Source organism: Loxodonta africana, chromosome 20 (assembly GCF_030014295.1).
Source record: "Loxodonta africana isolate mLoxAfr1 chromosome 20, mLoxAfr1.hap2, whole genome shotgun sequence".
Lineage (NCBI taxonomy): Eukaryota > Metazoa > Chordata > Mammalia > Proboscidea > Elephantidae > Loxodonta > Loxodonta africana.
The window spans coordinates 74,896,699-74,921,204 of record NC_087361.1 but is presented as its reverse complement, the minus strand read 5'-3'; the positions used below and the strand labels follow the sequence as shown (position 1 = coordinate 74,921,204).

The window sequence follows — 24,506 nt, the reverse complement described above, 5'->3', positions numbered from 1 at the left end:
TTACAGCTGCTAACCAAAGGTTTGCAGTTCAAATCTACCAGTCACTCCTTGGAAACGCTACGGAGCAGCTCTACTCTGTCCTATAGGGTCACTATGAGTTGGAATCAGCTAGACAGCAAAGGGTTAGGTTAGGGTAGGTTATATTAATGCTAACTTCAAAATTATTCCTTTTCTTTTTCTCAGGTCAAACTCCTTGCTCTCTCCCTTAGTTTATTACAGGGCAGCCCTGTTCAGAAATGGAATCCTTGGATGGTGCAAACCATTAAAGCACTTGGCTGCTAACCAGAAGTTTGGAGGCTCGAGTCTGCCTAGAGGTACTTCAGAAGGAAGGCCTGGCAATCTACTTCCAAAAAATCAGCCATTGAAAACCCTGCGGAGCAGAGTTCTGCTCTGACACAAAGGGTTGCCCTGAGTCAGCATCAACTCCATGGCAACTGGTGGTAGTGGTGGAATCTCAGAAACACAAAACAGAGAGAAGTGCCAAGTCAGCCAAAGGGTGAGGAAGAGGCACGCAGAGCATCGTGGGACTCCGCCTTGGTCCTCGCGACGCCCGAGCCAAGCTTTAACGAATGATTCATTTTGTACTCAGCTCAGGAAAAGGGTGAAAATGCATTTTAAAAATATCATAGCATGTTCCTGAGGCCCAGACCAACGTTTCCTTTTGCTCTCTTACCCCATTTGTAACACGTCGCTCAGCTTCTCCATAGAGGCCCAGGATTGTTCGCAGAATTCCGAATGAGATGTGAGAAACTCAGTTAGGGAAAGGGACCATTACTACTTCTGCTCTGTAAGGAAATCCCTTGCATACAACTCTACTCTTGATGATATTATTATCTAGCCCTACGGCTCTTTCCTCATTATTTTCTGCAATTCTAGCTATTAAGGCTCCAATTAAATGCATTATGGGTTCTACTTTAATGTGTGTGACCTTCCAGCTTTGTGAGACTGCATTTCATTAGCCTCATTTCTGCCTATTCCCTAAACCGTGTGAATCTTCAGTAATCTGGTCCATTCCTGGAACACAGCAAACGACACTCCTTCATCACTGGTCATCTGTAAACTTACTTTCTTATCTGAGGACACAGTGAACTTTGGGTTAAAGGTATCTAGCGTGGGGTAATTAGACTGGTGCACCGATGACAGGAGTCCTGCTTTTCTAGGGTGCTGGGTGTGCCCTGAACCATGGGGTGCTTGGTCCTGGACCCTCTGAGCTTTGCACGTTCAGAGTTCTGTCCTAATTCCAGTCTTCCTGCCCTGCCATAACCCCCAGCCCTGGCTAAAGTTTCGTTTCTGTTTCCATTTCTAGGGACGGGAGAGCTTTTCACTGAGAAATGTGCAGGCAGCGGATGTTGGGAGACCCCTTCTCTTCACGTCCTTCACACCTTCACCCTCCCCACATACCTCCCACTTCCCCACTCCTGACTGTGCTCAGAACAAAGATAAAACTGCTGGCTTTAATGATAACTATGTCTCTCGGTCCTGACTTTGACTTAGTCAGGTGGTCTGTATTGTCCTGGTGCCGCAGGTTGATGCCTTTGGCCTCCTCAAAGCCACAGGATCGAGCTTCTAAACCTCTTCCAGTCTCATTCCACTTCTGCCTTTGTGTTTAGCCACAATAGCTGAGTCTGTTTGATGACAGAATGATGAAACTGGAATTCAAATCCAGTCTTTTGTACCCAAGCTTTGTGTTCAAGGTAAAACCAGGCTTCGAGGAAGATCGGCAGACAATTGTGTGTGAGTATGAGATATAGAGGAATGGGGTAGAGACCGAGGCAGGAGGCCAGACCAGTTCATTATATTGGTTCAAGCGGGAGGTAATGAGTGACCAGTTGGCATTAGGGACAGAAACTAGGCAACTGGTGTGACAGAGACATCTTGAGATTGAGGATCAATATAATTTGATAACCAATGATATGATGAGGGGTGAGGAAGAAGGATGTGAATGGCTATTGTGCTTTCAAAAAAAATTATATGAAACCAAAGGGGCAACGCCAACTCTAAAGCACAGGTGAGAAGTTTAGGGGGTGAGTCTAAACTAACAGGGGTGAAACAACTGGAGCAGAGATAAAAAAAATGTTAGCACAATCTGAAAGATGTAACCAGTGTCACTGAACAGTATGTGTAGAGATCACTGAAGGGGAACATGTTTTGATGTGTATATTTTCACCGAAAATAATAACAATAAAGAAAAAAATTCAGTGAACAGGACCTCAGATAATGTCAGGAGGCCCCGGTGATTTCAACCAAATCAGTTAACAGTCTCATTCTATACCTGTAGTATAAATAAATAAATCATGCAATAATATCTGAAGTGATATTGAAAAAAAGAGCTGAAGTTTTATAATCATATAGATGTGGGTTTAAATCCAGTACTCACTATACTAGCTATGTGATCTTAGGGAAATTACTTAACCTCTCCATGCTTTGGTCTTCTCATCTGTAAACCTGGTATTATAATAATAGTTCCCACTGCACAGGTTGCTGTAAGGGATTACATGGGTTAATGAATATAAAGCAGTCCGTACACAGTAGGTTGTCAGTAAATGTGACTTCTTTTTTCTACCACCATAAAGATTTCCTTAGTGGTCAGGTTTCTGCTGCAATAATGCTGCGTAACAAACAACTCCAAAGTTTCAGGGGCTTACAACTATTGGCTGAATAGTAAACTAATCTACCACAACTGAGATTCTAATTTTCATGTCTGAATTATGTATCAGCAAATAAAACTAGGAAACCCAGATCAAAAGTACCCATTACTATCCTCTCTCTAATATCTTCCCCCAAAAAACCAAACCCGTTGCCGTTAAGTAGATTCCGACTCATAGCGACCCTATAGGACACAGTAGAACTGTCCCATAGGGTTTCCAAGAACAGCTGGTGGATTTGAACTGCTGACCTTTTGGTTAGCAGCTGAGCTCTTACCCATTGTGCCACCAGGGCTCCCCTAATATCTTAGGGGAAAAAAATTCAATTCAGAATCTATATTAAAATATAACTCATTTTATTGTAACCATTAAAATATTAGGAAGTGTTTTATAAACTGTAAAGTGCAATACTTACCTGTTTTGTCTCATAACACAGTTATTCAATTTTATAAATACTCTACAGACATTGCCAAATATTACAGAATTCAGCTTTCCTTTTAATGACCAATAAATCCATAATTAAAAAAGAAGAAAGACTGGAAGTTATTCAACAAGCATTCACTGGGAGTCTAGCACAACACTGTTCTAGGAGATCTGGGGACAAGTAGAGTAAGAACGATGTCAAGGAAGAAGTCAAAAGGCTTGGACCTAGCCTTCCAACAGGAATGGATGTCCATGGACATTTACACCTTCTCTCTCTGGACGAAGCAAGGAGGAAAGAAGAGGCCAACCAGATGGTCTCTTCAGCTCCAGATGTTTTGTTTCTAAGTAGAAGATATGGTTCCTCCTTTAAGAAGAAATGGGAATATCCAAGGTACAGAGGCAAGTACTTGCATGTCATCCTATCTATACGAAAATTCCGCAGGGGGCAGTGCTTCCCTTCACAGATGTTAGAGCCAATCTGCCTGACTGAATCCTGGCTCTGTCACTTACCTTGGGTACCTTAGGGAACCTCTCTGGACATCTGTAAAATGCTTATTAAAAATAGTATCTACCTCATAAGACTCTTGTGAAGATTAAAACTAGTTAACCATCTGCTTAGTTCACTGCTTAATTCTCTGGAAATGCTGCAGTGGTCTTAGTTATCTACTTTGTTAAACAGTTTTAAAGTTTGTCCTTTTACTTTGTTCCTTTAAGAATCACTAAATAATTTTTCACCTACTAAACTTTCTTTGCCATAAGGCTCTGGTGGCACAGTGGTTAAGACCTGGGCTGCTAACTGATAGGTGAGCAGTTCGAATCCACCAGCCACTCCTTGGAAACCCTATGGGGCAGCTCTACTTGGTCCTATAGGGTGGCTATGAGTCGGAATGAACTCGACGGCAACGAGATTTTTTTTTTTATAGTTTCTTTTCATTTGATCGTCAGAGAAACAGTGCCTATAACCTAGTTAGGAATTCTATTATCTTAGGAGAAATTTAACCCGAGACTATTCGAGAAAGTGTCATTACATCAACCTTCTTCAGTCCATTACAGCTCCATCTAGGCTTTGTATTTTTGTTTTTCTCTCCCTACTAGCGTTAGTAAGAAAAATGAATCATGCAGATCGGTTATTCTCATTTGGCTTGTTTCATTGTTTTACAGCATTCTCTTCCTTGACCTCTGGTTTTGTTTGCTTGTTTCCATTCATCTTCTATTTTCATTGACTACAGTATTCAAAAAAACATTTATATCATTGGTTTCACTTCATATTATTAAAAACATAGAAACTGGTCACCTAAATATTTAACTGACCATAATTTGCTATTTGCTTCTTTTTAACCATTTTATTAAATTTATAGGTTCGTTTTCCTCATTACCATTTTACTTTTTAGCATGCTGACTTTAAATTTAATGATGAAATGAAATAGTGTTCCTCCATCACAGATAAAATTGTACAGGAATTGGCTTTCTTGCTCTTTCAACCAAATAAAACACTGATTTCATATTACTTCTGAGGATTCTGCCTTCTCTTATAAAATAAACACACAGTGAACACAAAATCAAGCCTGAAAGTCATGAAATCGTGGTAAATGTTCTCATTTTTCTCCTTGGTAATTGTTAAATAATGTTTGCCCTTCCCACAAATCCACTCCACTCCCACCTACAGGGCATCTCCAGTGTTCTGGGCTGTGTTCACCACGGCAAGGAGGCACCAGGAATACCAAATGGGGAGGGCAGACAGCAGCATCACCAGAGAGCTCAGAGAGCCCAGGAGGAGGCTAAGAGCCAATCTAGCCATGGCATTTCTGCCAACTGCTACACTCTGTAGGGCGCAAACTGCTCCCTCAACATTCACCTCACCAGTTCTCACAAACACCCTTAAAATCAGCAGACACCTCATTGCACAACTCAAAGGGGCACTATCCATGTAGTTAAGCTGCCCAACAGCACAATGAACCTGCTCTCATTTGTCCATCCTTTGTCTCCAATTCTCACTCTAACTCTTCTACATACTCCTGGTTGGCCTTGGTAGAGATTAAAAAAAGAAATGCAATTAACCAGAACCCTCCAACACTTCTCAAGACTAGGAAAGCTGATAAAGAAAGCTCTAGCAAGCTTTAGAAATATGTCTACATTAAAAATTGTTGGTCCGAAGCTCCCAGATCATAAAGAAGTTTGACATTTTGTTAAAGGTCCTTGCATATGTAAGTCAGGGCCACTAAGGAGCTCTGTAGTCCAGTGGTTAAGCGCTAAGCTGTTAACCAAAAAGTCAGTGATTGGAACCCACCAGCTGCTCTGAGGGGAGAAGAGACTTGGCGACCTGCTCCTGCAAAGATTTCAGCCTAGGAAATCCTATGGGGGCCGTTCTACTCTGTCATATACGGTCCCTATGAGTTGGAATTGACTGGATGACACCCAACAACAAAAAGGAGCCTAAGAGCCAGAATTTCACAAGATGTCACCATTGCAGTCTGTAGACACAAGTCTTTTGCAGCAATGATACAGCCTGGATTTCTGGCAATTCAATGAATGCATAGCTAATATGATTGATTTTAAACCTATGCAAGGCTGACCGTATAAATGCATTTATATATCAGAAAAAAATCTTCTGCAAGCTTTTATGTCATTTTGGTATCTGAAAAAGTGGTCATCACAGGCATATATCTAACTGATTCTGTGTTTGTATTTTCTTTAAAAAACATAAATCTATTTGAATTCAGTAATCCCACAAAGGCTATCTAGGCCTTCAGTTACCTAATAAAGCTGGAAAAAGCAATAATTTTTGCAAAACACAAGGGAGATTAAGAACTTGATTAGTTCTTTGAGGTACTATGGATCCAAGATTGAAACCACACTCCAAAGTTATGCAAGAAAAGCTATGGAAGCTTCAAGTATACATTGAAATTGAAATCCGCAGAGTCCTGTTTTACAGATGATGTTTAAGGAAGCATATGGCCCCATCAGATCCTATCACCATCTCCTGTACACAATGAATGCAAGAAGACGGTAGAAAAAGTCAAAGCTATTTGACCCTCTTCACCTTGGAGCCACTACTGATCCTCAGCTCCTGAACTGATGTGCCCAGGATACCTGTAGTCTGAGTATTTCTTTAAAATCCACATGAATTTTCTTTGAATGATGTACAATAATCTTGTACTTGTTTAAAGATCCAAAATGCATTTCCATTCAATAATATCTCTTCAACAGCATTAACATAAATTACTTTATTTATTAGAGATTTGAATGAATTATGTAATTTGGTATGTTGTTGTTACTTGCCATCAATAAGCTTTGACTCGTGGTGACCCCATGTACAACAGCAGGAGGCACTGCCGGGCCTGCACCATCTTCACCATAGTTGGTATGTTCAAGTCCATTGCTTTGGCCACTGTGTATTTTTGTATTTTGAGTTAGCACTTGGTTGCCAACTGAAAGATTGGAGGTTCAAGTCTAAATGTGCTGCTTCTGAAAAATGAGCCATTGAAAATCCTGTGGAGCACAGCTTATGGGCTGCCATGAGCTGGAACTGACTCCACGGCACCTTTTCCGCCCACCTGGGGGGCCTATCCTCCAGCAGTATACCAGACAATGTCGGTTGTGATCCACGGAGCTTTCACTGGTTAATTTTCGCAAGTAGATCACCAGGGCTTTCTTCCTGGTCTATCTTCTCTGGAAGTTCTGCTGAAACCTGTCCACCATAGGCTGCCCTGCTGGTATTTGAAATACCGGGGGCATATCTTCCAGCATCATAGCACCATACAAGTTACCACAGTACAACAAAAAGACAGATGTTTGGTGGGACTTTATAAAAATATTTCTTAATGGAAGTTCAAGTATATAAACTATTTTATTTATTAATACAACACTGTATTTTCCCAAAAAATTGAAAAATATTATTTAAAACACACACACACACAAAACTTCACACTTTCCTTCCACACCCAACCCAAAAGAATTTAAAGGATATTGAATTACTACTTACCCATAAATAAATATGAAATCTGCACATTACTTATATAAAAGACACATAGTGAAAGTAAGTTTCCCAGCCCCCTTTTCCCCAAAGACTATTACATTTGCCTTCTACATTTAGAATATCCTTCCAAAGATATTGTGTTTGTGTGCACATGCACACATAAACACATTTATGCAAAATGTTATTTTTGATCTTTTGTATTCTTGCATTTATAAAATTGATAAACTGGCCTCATTTGTGTAAAAGTGTCTTAAAAATCACAATTGTTTATAAATTTTCTAATTTCCTTTCCCTTTTTTTTTTTAAAGCACTACTGTATTTTTTACGCAGAGAATGTGCAACCTCCCCCATGAGGTATTTTCATAAGCACTGCTACACCAATTTTTCTTTACATGTTGCTGACTCAAAGTCACCCAATAGGACAGAGCAGAACTGCCCCCATAGGGTTTCCAAGGATGTAAATCTTTAGGAAAGCAGACTGTCACAGCTTTCTCCAGATGAGAGCTGCTGTTAGGTTGGAATCGAAGACCTCCCATTTAGCAGCCAAGTGCCTTAACTACTGTGCCACCAGGGCTCTTTTAAATTGACTTAGTTGCCTCATATGTCATAGCAGCTTTGTCAGTTCTAAAATGCTGCCCTCGTTTCAGAATTCTCTACTATCGTAATATAAAGGAAAATGCTAAACACATTCCCCCTCATTAATTAAAACTGTCTATTGGCGATTGTTTCCTTCAGTTGGGCTGGACAGTTCAGAGCTCATCAGTGACACATTAATTCCTGATTGCCAGCAGTTAATTATATTTGTATCGTGAACATATTCATGGGAGTTCTGATGAATTGTTAGTCCTTCAACAACCACGTCTGGTACTGTTATAGGATACAGAGAAAGCCAGGCTGGGGAGTGCAGGGAAAGGCTGTAAAGTAAAACAGACTTCCATGATGGTGGGCCTTCACACTCCTCAGAACTCAGATTTGATGACACTGTCAACAGGGAGCTGCTGAAGGTTTCTGAGCAAGAAAATACCAGTTGTTGTTAGGTGCCATCGACTTGGTTCTTACAGCGACCCTACATGCAACAGAATGAAATGCTGCCCAGTCATGCGCCATCCTCACAATCATTTCTATATAGCGGAGCCCATCGTTGCAGCCACTGTGTCAATCATTGAGGGCCTTCCTCTTTTTCCCTGAACCTCTACCTTACCAAGAAAAATGTCCTCCTCCAGGACTGGTCCCTCCTGATAATATGTCCAAAATACATGACGTGATGTCTCACCATCCTCCCTTCTAAGGAACATTCTGGCTGTACTTCTTCCAAGCCAGATTTGTTCTTCTGACAGTGCATGGTTTATTCAGTATTCTTTGCCAACACCATAATTTAAACACATCAATTCTTCTTTGGTCTTCCTTATTCATTGTCCATGTATATGTCCATGGACGCTTACCAGAGAGGCAGCAAAATTCTACTATAAAAATATTCCCCTTGCCCTGGAGTGGAAGGATATTGTGGGGGTAGGGACAGGAGGTCCCAGAGTTAAAACGGCCAATTTGGTGACTGCCACTAAAATGGGCGCCCCTTGGAAACTCTGTGGGGCAGCTCTACTCTGTCCTATAGGGTCGCTGTGAGTCGGCATCGACTCGACGGCAGTGGGTTTTTAGTGGGTTACTAAAATTTAGATTTGAGGTGACAGAGTTCTGGGCTTAGTGGCAGCATGAGAATGTAGACATTTTGAAAGAACAGGATTTGGTGACAAAGCAGATATGAAGAGTGAGAAGAGAAATGAGTCAGTGATGACAGGATGATTTTGAGCATGGCCTGGGGCTGTTAGCACCAGAGGCAACAGGCAAGACCAAAAAGAGGAATTACACTTTTTGTAAAGAAAACGATAAATTTGGGAGGTAATGCTCTAAGTATTCAAGCCAAAAAGTTCAGTGCAAAGTTGAAGATATGTGGCTAGGGCACACATAATTCCATACATCAAAGTTTTTATTATGGAATATTTAAAATACATCAAATGTAGGCTAAATACTAATAAACATCCCCATAACCTGGCTTCAATAACGATTTTGACCAATCTTGTTCCATCCATACTCCCCACCCACTCTCCCCAGACACCCCGTATTACTCTGAAACAAATTCTAGACATGGAGCTAGATATTTAAAAGTATGAAGAATAGAAAATGGAGATTTGGAAAGACCTCAGAGAACCTTAGAGCAAATCATATCATTTTATAGATGAGCAAAGTAAAAGATGAGAGATAGTAATCTGCACCATTAAAAAAAAGTGGTAGAGCTATAACTGGAATCCAGTTACCTGCAAACACCTTTGTCAAGTTTTCAGCTTTCTGAGATGAAATCAGAAACATGAGGATGAAATGTAAATTTTTCATAAAGCTAAAATTTAGTCAATTTTAAAAATTACTATACATTTACATATACTTTGTCTTGTGTTTATTTGTAATTCTGTCAAAATACACCAAATGTGCCAGACATCATAAAAAATAACTCCAAAGCAGGTCCTCACACTAATGGTAGAGTGAGAACTGTATTCACTTAGTTATCATGGCTTGGTTTCCACCTCATGGCCTCAGAGCCTCTTGGGTCATTCTAAGTGTGCCTTGGAGTCCTATCTGTCCAGAGTTGGTTTACTCATGGCTGCCAGCAAAGTCACCTTGGATGACGTGTCACCTCCTGTACCATAGCTACCTAAATTTATGGAGCAATTTTGTGTTGTGTTGAATAGAATCTACAACAAAAAGAGGCTGGTATTAGCTGCACCAAAGAGCATTACCTGAGCAACATTCAGCCTGTCAAAAGAAAATAGTGTAGCTTTATCAGAAAAGTGATAGTTCATGGATTCAGCTTAGATTTACTGAAATTAATTAATCGGTATTAGTCATAGTTTAAACACATGGCAATGTTCTTTGTAAAGATGTTATGAAACCACAAAAATTTTTAACGTTTTGAAAAAAAAAAAAACTTGAATTGAAAAATGTACTTGGTTATTAGAATACTAATAGAATGGCACTGAAAAGATCTTACAAAGTAGCACAAATATTGCAGTCTAAAAGTCACAATTTCAAGCATTAAGATGTCTGATATATAAAAGATGTTTGCTTTGATGCAGCAAAAAAAACCTCCAAAATTGATTTTCACCTCTGTCATGTAATACGATTACTAGAAGCGGTAAAATAAATGTCTGACCATACATATGATTAGTTTTTTCAGCTAATTAAAATTTCAAACTGCATGAATTTGACAAAAATATATTAAGTTTTCATAATACAGTATATTGGTGGAAGATTGTCATCTGTCCGTTCTGGGAAAAACTGCCCCTTATTCAGAGAGTATCCCCTTCTTTCTTGTTTTATATTACATGTTCTTTCTCTCATGAAATGATGATGATAGTAGACGGTAGCTTTTAAAAAATACCATCTTTAACTGAAAAAAAGTATTAGCAATACTGGGACCAAGTCCAACAAAAATTGTAACGTCTTGGTTTGTAAAACAGAAGCAAGAAAGCCACAGCATTCTAGTACCCTGAGTGATAGAGGAACAGAGATGTGAGAGAAGGAACAGGTCACCAAGGGAAAGAAAGACCTTAAGGAATAAGCAAAAGGCTAATAGCTGAGACTTAGAGAAGCAGGAAGAACCAATAAGAAAAGTTCAAAGATTGTTTAATGAGAAGGAAGGAAGGAAGGGAGAAGGACATTAATATCTGGCTTCTACCCTATTAGGGGAGTCCTTGTCGTTGTTAGGTTCCGACTCATGGTGACCCTATAGGACAAAGTAGAACTGCCCCATAAGGTTCCCAAGGAGCAGCTGGTGGACTTGAACTGCCAACCTTTTGGTTAGCAGCCGAGCTCTTAACCACTACGCTACCAGAAGAGTCCCTGGATGAGATGAACAGTTAATGCTTCTGCTGCTAAATGAAAGATCGAATACTGGGGGGCACCTCAAAAAATGGCCTGGCAATCTACTTCGGAAAACTCAGCCCTGAAAACCCTACGGAGCACAGCTCTACTCGGACACACATGCGGATGCCATGAGTTGGGACTGACTGGACGGCAACTGGTTCAACTTGTTCCCTACTGGGTACTTTATATAAGGCAACTGTATTTAATCTTCACAATGAACCTGTGAATTAGGGGCTCTTTCCCCTATCACTACCTACTTTGCTGCCTGACAAAAGTGAGACTTTCAAAGAGCGTGCTCAGTAATGCAAGAAACATTTAAAATGAGAGCCGAGAGGTTTGGTTATAACAAGGTCATTGGAAACGACTGAAAGACTAGTGTGAGCCACAGTGGTGGGGAAAGAAGCCAGACTACCAGCAAATGATGCTAACCAATGAGGTTACGTTACAGAACAACATTATTTATTTTTGTTTAAATATATTGTTGTTGTTAGGTGCTGTTGAGTCGGTTCCGATTCATAGCGACCGTATGTACAACATGACGAAACGCTGGCCTCGTTCTGCGCCATACTCACAATCGCTGCTGTGTTTGAACCCGTTGTTACAGCCACTGTGTCAATTCCATCAATTCATCTTGTTGAGGGTCTTCCTCTTTTTCGCTGGCCCTCTCCCTTACCAAGCATGTTGTCCTTTTCCAGGGACTGGTCTCTTCTGATAATACGTCCAAAGTACGTGAGACAAAGTCTCGCCATACTCCCTTCTAAGGGAACAGTCTGGCTGTATATCTTCCAAGATAGATTTGCTCGTTCTGGCAGTCCATGGTATATTCAATATTCTTCACCAACACCACAAGTCAAAGGCATCAATTTTTCTTTGGTCTTATTCATTGTCCAGTTTTCACATGCATACGAGACCAAAAAACCAAACCCACTGCCGTCGAGTCGATTCTGACTCATAGCGACCCTGTGGAACAGAACAGAACTGCCCCATAGAGTTTCCAAGGAGCACCTGGTGGATTTGAACTGCCAACCTCTTGGTTAGCAGCCATACCACTTAACCACTATGCCACCAGGGATATGAGGCGACTGAAAATGTTATGGCTTGGGTCAGGCACACCTTAGTCCTCAAAGTGATATCTTTGTCTTTAAACATTTTACAGAGATCTTTTGCAGCAAATTTGCCCAATGCAACGCATCATTTGATTTCTTGATCGCTGGTTCCACGGGGTGAAATCTAACAGAGGTCTTAAAATACCAAAATTGTAAAACTCTGTTTTTTCCCCAATACCAATTATAATTTATATGCAAGGTGTAAAAAATACAAACACTGCAGATATCTCCTGGAAAATGCCTAAATAAAAGCCTCCATAGTCCCACCACCCTCAAATCCACTCCCCAAAGATACTCACTGTTAACACAAAAGATTAAATTTTTCCCCAGAGGCAATATGATTCTGGCCAATGACTCCTCCCAAAAATTGTCCAATTTTACTTTTCAATTGCAAAAGTAGCTCAAATTTTTTCAAAGCACTCATGATGAAAAAAAAAAAAAACCCTGTGGTTAAGTGAATGTTTAGTATCTTTTGTCCAACTTCTCATTATTTCACCTTCCTCTGGGTACAGGGAGGGGAGCTAGTTAAATGCACTCCTACGCATGCCCTTACAAATGCCCCCAGCTCTGGCCTCACTCCTCCTCCCCTAGGCTGACCCATCAGCCTTCAGCCTCTCAGTGTACCTCTGCTACAGGGCTCTGGCACCTTAATAGTTGCCTGGTCCTTGTTTCCTTGAAATCAAACATACTCACCACTCGACAGTTATGCTACAAACAGAAAGGGGGAGAAGAAAAAAGATGGAAGCTGGAGTCCTGAGGGTTCATACACTCTTTGGAAAACCTCTGACCTCATTCTCTCCTTTGGGTGGAGACGACACTAAGAAACCACCTACACTGAGACACTAGTCTCTAATTGGCTTGGGGAGAATGCTGAGGCTATAAAGCACAAACACCAAAATTTGCTGAGTATCTAAATTTCCCAAGTAATTTGACACTAACAATTTTTAAAGAAATGAAAGTATAGAATTATCAAAGCAAAACACCTAACCATCCTTCCAGTATTTGAAATTACTAATTGAATTAGCAAAGTGACATTAACACAAAACTATAATAGCAAAGTAATGTTAACATAATTTGACATTTTTTTTTTATATTGAATATAAAAAACATTTGTTATGGATAGAATTGTGTCCCCCAAAACTGTGTCAACTTGGCTAGGCCACGATTCTCAGTACTGTGTGAATGTCCACCATTTTGTGATCTGATGTGATTTGCCTACGTGTTGTATATCCTACCTCTATATGTTAATGAGGCAGGATTAGAGGCAGTTATGTTAATGAGGCCATGATCCAATCTAGATTAGGTTGCTTTTTAAATCAATCTCTTTTGAGATACAAAAGACAAAAGGGAGCAGAGAGACAGGGGACCTCATACCACCAAGAAACAAGAGCCAGGAAAATAGTGCATCCATTGGACCTGGGGTCCTGTGCCGAGAAGCTCCTAGTCCATGGGAAGACTGATGACAAGGACCTTCCTCCAAAGCCGAGAGAGAGAGAAAGCCTTCCCCTGGAGCTGATGCCCTGAATCTGGACTTCTAGCCTACTAGACTGTGAGAGAAAAAACTTCTGTTTGTTGAAACCATCCACTTGTGGTATTTCTGTTATAGCAGCACTAGATAACTAAGACACCAAGCTGAAGGGAAAACAACCAAGAATAAAAAAATACATATTTCATATTTATCTTTTAAAAAAGTTCTAGATTTCTTCTAGATCCCATCGTTTACTTTCAACAATAATCCAAGCACCAATGGAATACTAAAAAAATTCTGAGGCAGACTCCTTGCTGTGGAGGTTTCTGGTTCTGAGAGTAAGCTCTGTGAAGTATTTATTGAAAATAAAATTTTTTTTTTTTTTAAAAAAAAGGGTTCTTCAAAAACAGAAAAAAAAATTTATTTAGCAATTAATTTTCTGAAGCTGTTTTTAATTTATGAGAATTAAGAAGGGAAATAAATACAACTTCGCCGTGAAAGTTTTATATTCGGTTAAATTTTTAAAAATCATACCATAAAGTTTTTTAGTTCATGTACCTGTCCCATTTACTCAAATATCATACAGTAATAATATACAGAAATTTTGCTAACAATACAAAAAAAAAATTATCTGAAGTGGCAGAACAAATCATTTTTGAGAATTGCTTTTATCATGTTTTCTAATAATGTCCATAAGATTAGCTCCTGTAACCAGATTGCTCTGTGCCTGTTTACCTTTCTGCTGTTCCTTTCTCTTCTGGTCATGAAGGTAAGGGGAATTGAGTAGCTGTGGGGGAAGAATGGTTCCCGTGGGTTTTACCCTTTTTGTAATATCCCAGAAAAGTCTTTTCGAATTGTTATTGATGAAAGTAATAGCTGTTCCTCTCTGCCCTAATCTTCCCACTCTTCCGACCTGAAATGAAACGCAAAGGATGTTTTCAAAATATATTTAGAAAATCTTAATGCCTCTTAAAGAAAGTAAAGACTATTATTTAAAGAAGCTTTACTAAGATTAACATTCATTCTGATACCATTTTTCAATCTGTGGATCTCAATATACTTGTGAAATCAACTTAGTGGGATGTCATCAGCATATTTTTAATGAAGTAGAACAAAATAAATGAGAGTGATCAAATACAGCAAGTTAAGTACTGTTTGTAAAACTTGCATTTCAGTTGTATGGGGGTGTGTGTGTGTGTGTGTGTCGGGGGTCATAACATAAAGATGTTTCCTACTGTAGGGGGCCAAGGTCAAATATTTTGAAAATCCTTGCATTAACCACAACAGAACTATTTGCTTTAGAGCACTTAAGTGCCTTGGAATGTGAGATTTCAATTATTTAATTTTTACATAAAGTTATTTCTCACTTTGACAGAATCAAATTGACACAAATTCATGATGAAGACTCATAACAAAGAAAAAAATCAATTTGTCTCCAAATATATTCTGTACTGTTATACAATTAACGTGCGCCTTCTACATTTGCCAACCATGCCCTATCGCCCAGAGGTATTTTCATAAGCACCGATATGCTAATTTTTTTTACATGTTGCTGTAAAAAAAAATCAGTATAGCACATTTGCAAAAATATCTGGGCGGGGGGCATGGTTGACAAACATAGAAGGTGTATGCTATTTGTGTAAAAGTACAGTAATAAAAATCTACTGAGAAACTCTTCAGAAGAGGGAGGAAAATAGACAATCATAGTCAATTTCTGCCCCTTAATTGAAATGTACAATTTATTTGGAAACATTTAAATGAATGGATGGTTCCTGCCAACATGTAGAGAATTTTTTTAATTGCAAGAGAAATCTCTAAAAAAGTTGACAGGAGTCGTCTCTAGATAATAAGACTGGAGAGAAGTGAGCCAAAGGAATGCCATTTTTTATTCTGACCTTTATTATTATCTGATTTATTTAATCATGTGACAAAATTGTACCAAGGTGCCTCTGGGTGGGTTCGAACCGCCAACCTTTCAGCTAGTAGTTGAGTGCTTAACCGTGTGCGCCACCCAGGGACTCCTCAATAGATGTTACCATGTATTAAGTAGCAGCTATTACGTATAATGATAAACAAAGCTGTCTAATATATATTTAACAAAGAAAGCAAGGTGTGTAACGGTCGGTCTGATATGGTTCCATTTATGTAAAGAATATAAAAGGATACGCACACACATCTATATGCATTTATATTCTCTGCACAGTTAACTGGTAACCACTCAAGGGTAGGACTAAGGGGATGGAAAAAAGACTGACTTTGCATTTTATATCTTTTGCTATCTGAGTTATATGTTATCGTGGGTACGTGCACTTCAATTATTGAAACAACAGAACTAGATAAGCACGGGAATCGTGGGGCATTCTGAGTAGACTTAGGAAACCCTATATCCTTCAACAATCCCTGAGGCCTTCACTGCATTATAGCCTGGGTCCTGGGGATAATTAAGAGCCACAGAGTTGACTTTGGGATATCAAGAAACGGTTAAACCATTATAATCAGCAGATGCTGTTTAAGAAGCAGACAAGTTTTTTAATATTTTAAAAGGACTTCCATCTAAAGTTGTTAAAATAAAAGTTTGAAAGAAAATAAACAATCCTGTAGAACACTCGACTCCCTGACGGACAGGTAAACAATGAAGTGGGGCCAAAAAAGGGGGTACACTGCTGTATTATTAAGTCTAAGTAAATATAAAAGCAACAGCACATTAAAGGCACTGAGAGCATTTCAGTGGGTGATTCAAGTAACTGTGGCATCCAGAGGTGATTCTAGGAATACGGGAAAGGAAAAAGGCTCTACTTGAAGAGGTGGTAAATGACGCCAGAGGCAGTGAGACAACGTGGCGGTGGGAGACCGCTCTATTTCTGCTAGAAAGAAGAGCTATTGTTATGTTTGGCAGCAAAGGAAAGGAAGAAAATTTCAAAAGGTGAAAGACTAGAACAAATACAGAGAGTGAGAGGAGATGAAGATTCCTAAAAAAAGAAATACTCTGAAGGGTCAATTTTATTTTGGCCAGATATATCAACTTCAAACAATCTTTTTAAACACAGTTTTTTTTTTTCTTTTTCCTGATTACAAAAGCCATTAATATGCTGACTAACGAAAATAAGAAAAATAAAGAAAATAAAAACAAACCAAAAATCCACTAATTTTTTTTTAATTAACTTTTTTTGGTTATTACCTCCAGCCATTTTTCTATACATTTCAGGTATACACATAGTTTTTTTTTTTAATTTAGTTTATATCCATATCTATTTTAAAGCAAAAATTTATAATGTTTTATGTCCTAATTTTTTTTACTTAACATTATGTTGACAACACTTTGCCCGAAAAACCTCATGAACAAAACGGTGGTAATATGTAAGGCCTCTTTACCTGATGCACATACTCATCCATGCTTGAAGGCATATCAAAGTTGACAACTAGCTTGACACTGATCAAGTCCAGGCCTCGTCCCAGGACTCCCGTGCTCACTACAACTTCATAGTCTCCTTCGAGCAATCCCTTTCCAGAAAAGCAACAAAATTCATTACAGCAGAATTTACTTTATGTGGTTTTATTTAGTACAGCTATCTTTTCTCTAGTCAATGCTTACTTCAATACTGTTGTTGCAGTATCTTCTCAGTACGTAAAGGTCTTTGCATCCTTGAAAAGTGATGTGGCTTAAGTTCCCCACCATCATCACCAGCTGCCATTGAGTCAATTTCAACTCAAGGCAACATCATGTTTTCAGAGTAGAACTGTGCTCCATTCAAGCACAAGGGTTTTCAAGACTATGGCTTTTGGAAGCAGGTCACCAGGCCTTTCTTCTGAGGTGCCAATGGGTGGGTTCAAACCCCCAACCTTTTGTTTAGTAGTTGAATGCTCAACTGTGTGCACCACCCAGGGACTCCCAAGTTCCACTCAACCCCCATTAAATATATTCTATTAGTTTAATCAGGCAAACTTTTTCCAAAGGTAAATTACTGCTCTGCCCCAATCCAAACTGACCTGATTTCAGAAATGGTGGATTCTAAATTAGTAATTTATTTAGTACACACTCCTTAGAGAACAAAGCTGATTGCTCTCAAGACAATAAAGCCCAAAACAATGAGACCTGAGCACGAGAACAATTAAGTTCAGTCACTGCTTGCCTAGAGTTTTAGAGTTATTAAAACAAGGTCTGCTTTACAAGATAGCTGGTAATATGATGTCTCTTGAAAACAGGGCAAAACAGGTTTACAGGGAAGAGAAGAATATGGAATATTGTCAAACCTTCAATATGTTTTTCCTTTCTATCTGTGACTTCTCTGAATGTATAGATATGCATTTGAGGCCTGTGACTTTCTGAACTGCCTCACTCAACAGATCTGCTCCTAGCTTGCAGTCCACAAAGACCAACACCGGAGGCTTAAAGAGTTTCTTATCCTGAAAAATTGGAAATATATTTAAATTAGTCAGGTAACATAATTTACAATGGAAAATTTTTCTGAAAGCATTCAGTACAAGCTGCTTCTCAATAGGTTTATAAATATTGTTAAGGGGAGAGAAAGCATATTCTGTTAAAATGAGCATTTAAAAAAAAAAAAAATGCACAAAGAGAAGCCAGTCTATTGCCCTTCACATTTCTCCAGCATTTCATTAGTATTACAAAAAAATTCATAAATTTTTTTTTAATTGAACTTTAGATGAAGGTTTACAAAACAAACTAGTTTTTTATCAGTTAGTACACACATTGTTGTATGACACTGGTTAACGCCACAACATGTAAACACTTTCCCTTCTCAACCCTGGGTTCCCTGTTATCAGCTTTCCTGTTCCCTCCTGCCTTTTAGTCCTTGCCCCAGGGCTGGTAAGCCCCTTTGGTCCTGTTTTGTTCCATGGGCCTGTTCAATCTTTGGTTGAAGGGTGAACCTCAGGAGTGGCCTCATTACTGAACTGAAAGGGTATCCAGGGGCCATACTCTGTGGCTGTCAGGCCAGCAAGCCTGGTCTTTCTGAGTTAGAATTTAATACCACATTTTTCTCCAGCTCTGTCTGGGACCCTCTATTGTGACCCCTGTCAGAGCAGTCAGTGGTGGTAGCCAGGCACCATCTACTTGTATTGGACTCAGTCTGGTGGAGGCCATGGTGGATGTGGTCCATTAGTCCTCTAGACTAATCTTTCCCTTGGGTCTTTAGTTTTCTTCATTCTTCCTTGCTCCCAAAGGGGTGGGACTAGTGGAATATCCTAGATGGCCACTCACAGGCTTTTAAGACCCCAAACGCTACTCACCAAAGTAGAAATTCATAAATTTTAAGTGCAATTGATATAAATACTGTTCAAAAGTCAATAAAAGCCACAGTTACCTTAATAATGTATCTTACAGTAACTATGCTGTGCACATATCACTCACTTACCTAGTATCTGTTGAGAGACTTACAGTTTAAAAATTCTATTTCTCAAGAACAGGAAAGCCAAGAGTGACACTGAGTCCCTCACCCCACCATTTATATAAAAACTACTTGAAATTGTTGAAAGAAGAAAAATAATTCTTTAGGAATAATTTCTACATATAAATGTCTTTTTGTAATAAGAAAAACCAGTCCTGCATTTAAACAGTTTTTCACTGTTTTCATACACACACAAAAAATCATTTGATCATCACAGAATTCTGAGCTAGGTAAAGCAATTTATTACTAAACACTTCCACCAAAAGCTGGACCTAAAAACATTCTCGTAAGTGCTTTTAAAAATATAAACACAAAACAATCAAGATCATGGAAGAAAAAACAGTATCAACGCCAGAGGCCCTAATACACGGCATTAACAGGATACAAACCATAACTAACAATGCAAAAACACTAGAAGATAAACTAGATAACTAGAAGCTCCTAAAAATTAAACACTTATGTTTGTCAAAAGACTTCCCCAAAAGGATAAAAAAGAACCTACAAACCAGGAAAAATTTTTTGGCTATGACCTATCTGACAAAGGTCTAATCTCTAAAATCTATAGAATGCTTCAATATCTCAACAACAAAAAGACAAAAAATTCAACTAAAAAACAGGCAAAGGATACGCACAGACACTTCATCAAAGAGGATATTCAGGCAGCTAACAAACACATGAGGATATACTCATAATCACCAGTCACTGTAGAAATGCAAATCAAAACTGTACTGAGATACCCTCTCACCCCTACATTACTGGCACTAATCAAAAAATAGAAGAAAATAAAAGTTGGAGAGGCTGTGCAGAGATTGGAAGTTTTATGCACTGCTGGTGAGAATGTAAAACGGTATAACCACTAAGGAAAATAAATGATATGGCGTCTCCTTAAAAAGCTAGAAATAGAAATACCGTAAGATCCAGCAATCCCACTCCTAGAGAAACAAGAGCCATCACACGAACAGACATATGCACATCCATGTTCACTGTGGCACTGTTCACAACAGCAAACAGATGGAAACAACCCAAGTGCCCATCAACAGATGAATGGATAAACAAATTACAGGCATACACACAATGGAATACTACACAACAATAAAGAATGATGATGAATCCGTTCGCAAAACCTCTCACAGCATGGATGAATCTGGAGGGCATGATGCTGAGTGATATAAGTCAATCACAAAAGGACAAATATTGTGTGAGACCACTATTATAAAAACTCAAGAAAACATTTACACACAGAAAAAAACAATCTTTGATGGTTACAAGGAAGGGGAGGGTTGGGGAGGGGAAATCACTAACTAGACAAGTGTTAACTTTGGTGAAGGGAAAGACAACACACAATATATGGCAAGTCAGCACAACTTGACCAAGAAAAAGTCATAGAAGCTTCCTAGACATATCAAAACACCACATGAACCAGAGACATCATCCTGAGACCAGAAGAACTAGATGGTGCCTGGCTACAACCGATGACTGCCCTGACAGGGAACACAACAGAGAACCCCTGGGGGAGCAGAAGAGCAGTGGTATACAGACCCCAAATTCTCATAAAAAGACCAGACTTAATGGTCTGACTGAGACTAGAGGGACCCCAGTGGTCATGGCCCCCAGACCTTCTATTGCCCCAGGACAGGAGCCATTCTCAAAGCCAACGCTTCATACATAGATTGGACTGGACAATGGATTGGAGAGGGACGCTGGTGAGGAGTGAGCTTCTTGGATCAGGTGGACACTTGAGACTGTGTTGGCATCTCCTGCCTGGAGAGGAGATAGATGAGAGGGTGGAGGGGGTTAGAAGCTGGCGAAATGGACACAAAAAGAGAGAGTGGAGGGAGAGAGCGGGCTGTCTCATTAGGGGGAGAGCAATTGGGAGTGTGTAGCAAGGTGTATATGAGTTTTTGTGTGAGAGACTGACTTGATTTGTAAACTTTCACTTAAAGCACAATAAAAATTTAAAAAAAAAAAAACAAAAAACACCTTGAGGGACCAGGTTCCTGGGGCTAAGGGCTGGGAACCATGATATCGGGGGACATCTAGGTCAAGTGGCACAACACAGTCCATAAAGAAAATGTTCTACATCCTACTTGGGTAAGTAGCATCTGGGATCTTAAAAGTTCACGAGCAGCCATCTAAGATACATCTATTGGTCCCATCCCATCTGGAACAAAGGAAAATGAAGAAAACCAAAGACACAGGAAAAATATTAGTCCAAAAGGACTAAGAGACAACATGAACCACAGCCTCCACCAGCCTGAGTCCAGCACAACTAGATGGTGCCTGGCTACCACCACTGACTGCTCTGCCAGGCATCACAATAGAGGGTCCCAGACAGAGAGGGAGAAAAATGTGGAACAAAATTCAAATTCACACACACACACACACACACAGACCAGACTTACTGGTCTGACAGAGACTGGAGGAACCCCTAAGACTATGGTCCCCAGGCACACTGCTGACTCAGAACTGAAGCCACTCCCAAAGTCCACCTTTCAGCCAAAGATTAGGCAGGCCTATAAAATAAACAATAACACACGTGAGGAATGTTCTTCTTAGTTCAATCAACTATATGAGACCAAATTGGCAACACCTGCCGAAAGGCAAAGTCGAGAAGGCAGATGGGACAGGAAAACTGGAGGAATGGACACAGGGAACCTGGGGTGGAGAGGGAAATGGGGAGAGTGCTGATACAATGTGGATGCTGCAACCAATGTCACAAAATAAATCGTGTACAAATTTTTGAAGGAGAAACTAATTTGGGCTGTAAACTTTTACCTAAAGCACAATAAATTAAAAAAAATTAGTTGAATTGTTTTGAGACTAAATTATGGATATAACATATTTTAACCATTCTTATATTTGCTGATGTGGCACGACTCAAAATGAGAAGAAACAGCTGCAAACATCCAATAATAATCTGAACATGGAATGTATGAAACATGAATCTAGGAAAATTGGAAATTGTCAAAAATGAAAAGGAACGCATAAACATTGACATCCTAGGCATTAGTGAGCTGAAATGGACTGGTATTGGCCATTTTGAATCGGACAATCATATAGTCTACAACGCCGGGAATGACAACTTGAAGAGAAATGGTGTTGCATGCATCATCAAAAAGAACATTTCAAGATCTATCTTAAAGCACAATGCTGTCAACGATAGGATAATATCCATATGCCTACAAGGAAGACCACTTAACATGACTATTATTCAATTTTATGCACTAACCACTGTGGCCAAAGATGAATGGGAGATTTTTATCAGCTGCTGCAGTCTGGAATTGATCATACAAGCAATCAGGATGCATTGATAATTACTGGTGATGGGACTGCGAAAGTTGGAAACAAAGAAGGATCGGTAGTTCGAAAATATGGCCTTGATGACAGAAACAATGCCAGAGATTGACTGACAGAATTTTGCAAGACCAACGACTTCTTCATTGCAAATACCTTCTTTCACCAACATAAACAGCAGCTATACATGGACCTCGCCAGATGGAACACACAGGAATCAAAGTGACTACATCTGTGCAAAGAGATGATGGAAAAGCTCAATATCATCAGTCAGAACAAGGCCAGTGGTCGACTGTGGAACAGATCATCAATTGCTCATATGCAAGTTCAAGCTGAAACTGAAGAAAATCAAAGCAAGTCCACGAGAGCCAAAATATGACCTTGAGTATATCCCACTTGAATTTAGAGACCATCTCAAGAACAGATTTGACGCATTGAACACTAGTGACCGAAGACCAGACGAGTTGTGGAATGACATCAAGGACATCAAACATGAAGAAATCAAGAGGTCATTAAAAGACAGGAAAGAAACAAAAGACCAAGATGGATATCAGAGGAGACTCCAAAACTTGCTCACGAATATCGAGCAGCTAAAGCAAAAGAAGAAATGATGAAGTAAAAGAACTGAACAGAAGATTTCAAAGGGTGGCTCGAGAAGACAAAGTAAAGTATTACAATGACATGTGCAAAGAGCTGGAGATGGAAAACCAACAGGGAAGAACACACTCGGAATTTCTCAAGCTGAAAGAAATGAAGAAAAATTCACTAGTTGCAATAGTGAAGGAGTCTATGGGGAAAACAGTAAATGACAGAAGATGCATCAAAAGAAGATGGAAGGAATACACAGAGTCATTATACCAAAAAGAATTAAGTCGATGTTCAACCATTTCACGAGGCACCATATGATCAGGAACCGATGGTATTGAAGGAAGAAGTCCAAGCTGCTCTGAAGGCATTGGCGAAAAACACGGCTCCAGGAACTGACGGAATATCAATTGAGATGTTTCAACAAACAGATGCAGCACTGGAGGTGCTCACTTGTCTATGCCAAGAAACATGGAAGACAGCTTCCTGGCCAACTGACTGGAAGAGATCCATACTTATGTCTATTCCCAAGAAAGGTGATCCAACTGAACGCGGAAATTATCGAATAATATCATAATATCACATGCAAGCAAAATTCTGCTGAAGATCATTCAAAAGCGGCTGCAGCAGTATACCAACATGGAACTGCCAGAAATTCAGGCTGGATTCAGAAGAGGACATGGAACCAGGGATATCACTGCTGATGTCAGATGGATCCTGGCTGAAAGCAGAGAATACCAGAAGGTTTACCTGTGTTTTATTGACTATGCAAAGGCACTTGATTGTGTCAATCATAACAAATTATGGATAACACTGTGAAGACTGGGAATTCCAGAACACTTAACTGTGCTCATAAGGAACCTTTACATAGATCAAGAGGCAGTTGTTCAGACAGAACAAGGGGATATTGATTGGTTTAAAGTCAGGAAAGGTGTGCGTCAGCGCTGTATCCTTTCACCATACCTATTCAATCTGTATGCTGAGCAAATAATACAAGAAGCTGGACTATATGAAAAAGAATGGGGCATCAGGATTGGAAGAAGACTCATTAACAACCTGCGTTATGCAGATGACACAACATTGCTTGCTGAAAGTGAAAATGACTTGAAACACTTACTAATGAAGATTAAAGACCACAGCGTTCAGTATAGACTGCACCTCAACAAAAAGGAAACAAAAATCCTCACAACTGGACCAATGAGCAACATCATGATAAACGGAGAAAAGAATGAAGTTGTCAAGAATTTCATTTTACTTGGATCCACAATCAACAGCCATGGAAACAGCAGTCAAGAAATCAAACGTCACATTGCACTGGGTAAATCTGCTGCAAAGGACCTCTTTAAAGTGCTGAAGAGCAAAGATGTCACCTTGAAGACTAAGGTGCGCCTGACCCAGGCCATGGTATTTTCAATCTTATCATATGCATGCCAAACCTGGACAATGAATAAGGAAGACCAAAGAATAATTGATGCCTTTGAATTGTGGTGGTGGTGAAGAATATTGAATATACCATGGACTGCCAAATGAATGAACAAATCTGTCTTGGGAGAAGTACAACCAGAATGCTCCTTAGAAGCAAGGATGGTGAGACTGCGTCTTACATACTTTGGACACGTCAGGAGGGATCAGTCCCTGAAGGACATTATGCTTGGCAAAGCACAGGGTCAGCAGAAAAGAGGAAGA

At 39.6% G+C, this 24,506-nt stretch overlaps 1 protein-coding gene across 3 annotated transcripts in view; it reads right to left on the bottom strand.

Moving 5' to 3' along the window:
• Nucleotides 1–210: 210 nt before the first annotated feature.
• DDX59 (DEAD-box helicase 59) overlaps nucleotides 211–24,506 on the bottom strand; it is a 48,722-nt gene continuing 24,426 nt past the window's right edge. For 2 of the 3 annotated variants that reach the window (XM_064273430.1, XM_003410205.4), the window contains 3 exons: nucleotides 17,785–17,937; nucleotides 16,906–17,034; nucleotides 211–14,446 (listed from right to left, as the gene is read on the bottom strand). In XM_064273430.1, the coding sequence (XP_064129500.1) occupies nucleotides 14,183–14,446; nucleotides 16,906–17,034; nucleotides 17,785–17,937 (546 nt within the window). In that variant the 3' untranslated portion in view covers nucleotides 211–14,182. The remainder of the gene's footprint in view (nucleotides 14,447–16,905; nucleotides 17,035–17,784; nucleotides 17,938–24,506) is intronic. The other variant, XM_064273429.1, reaches the window with a different exon arrangement.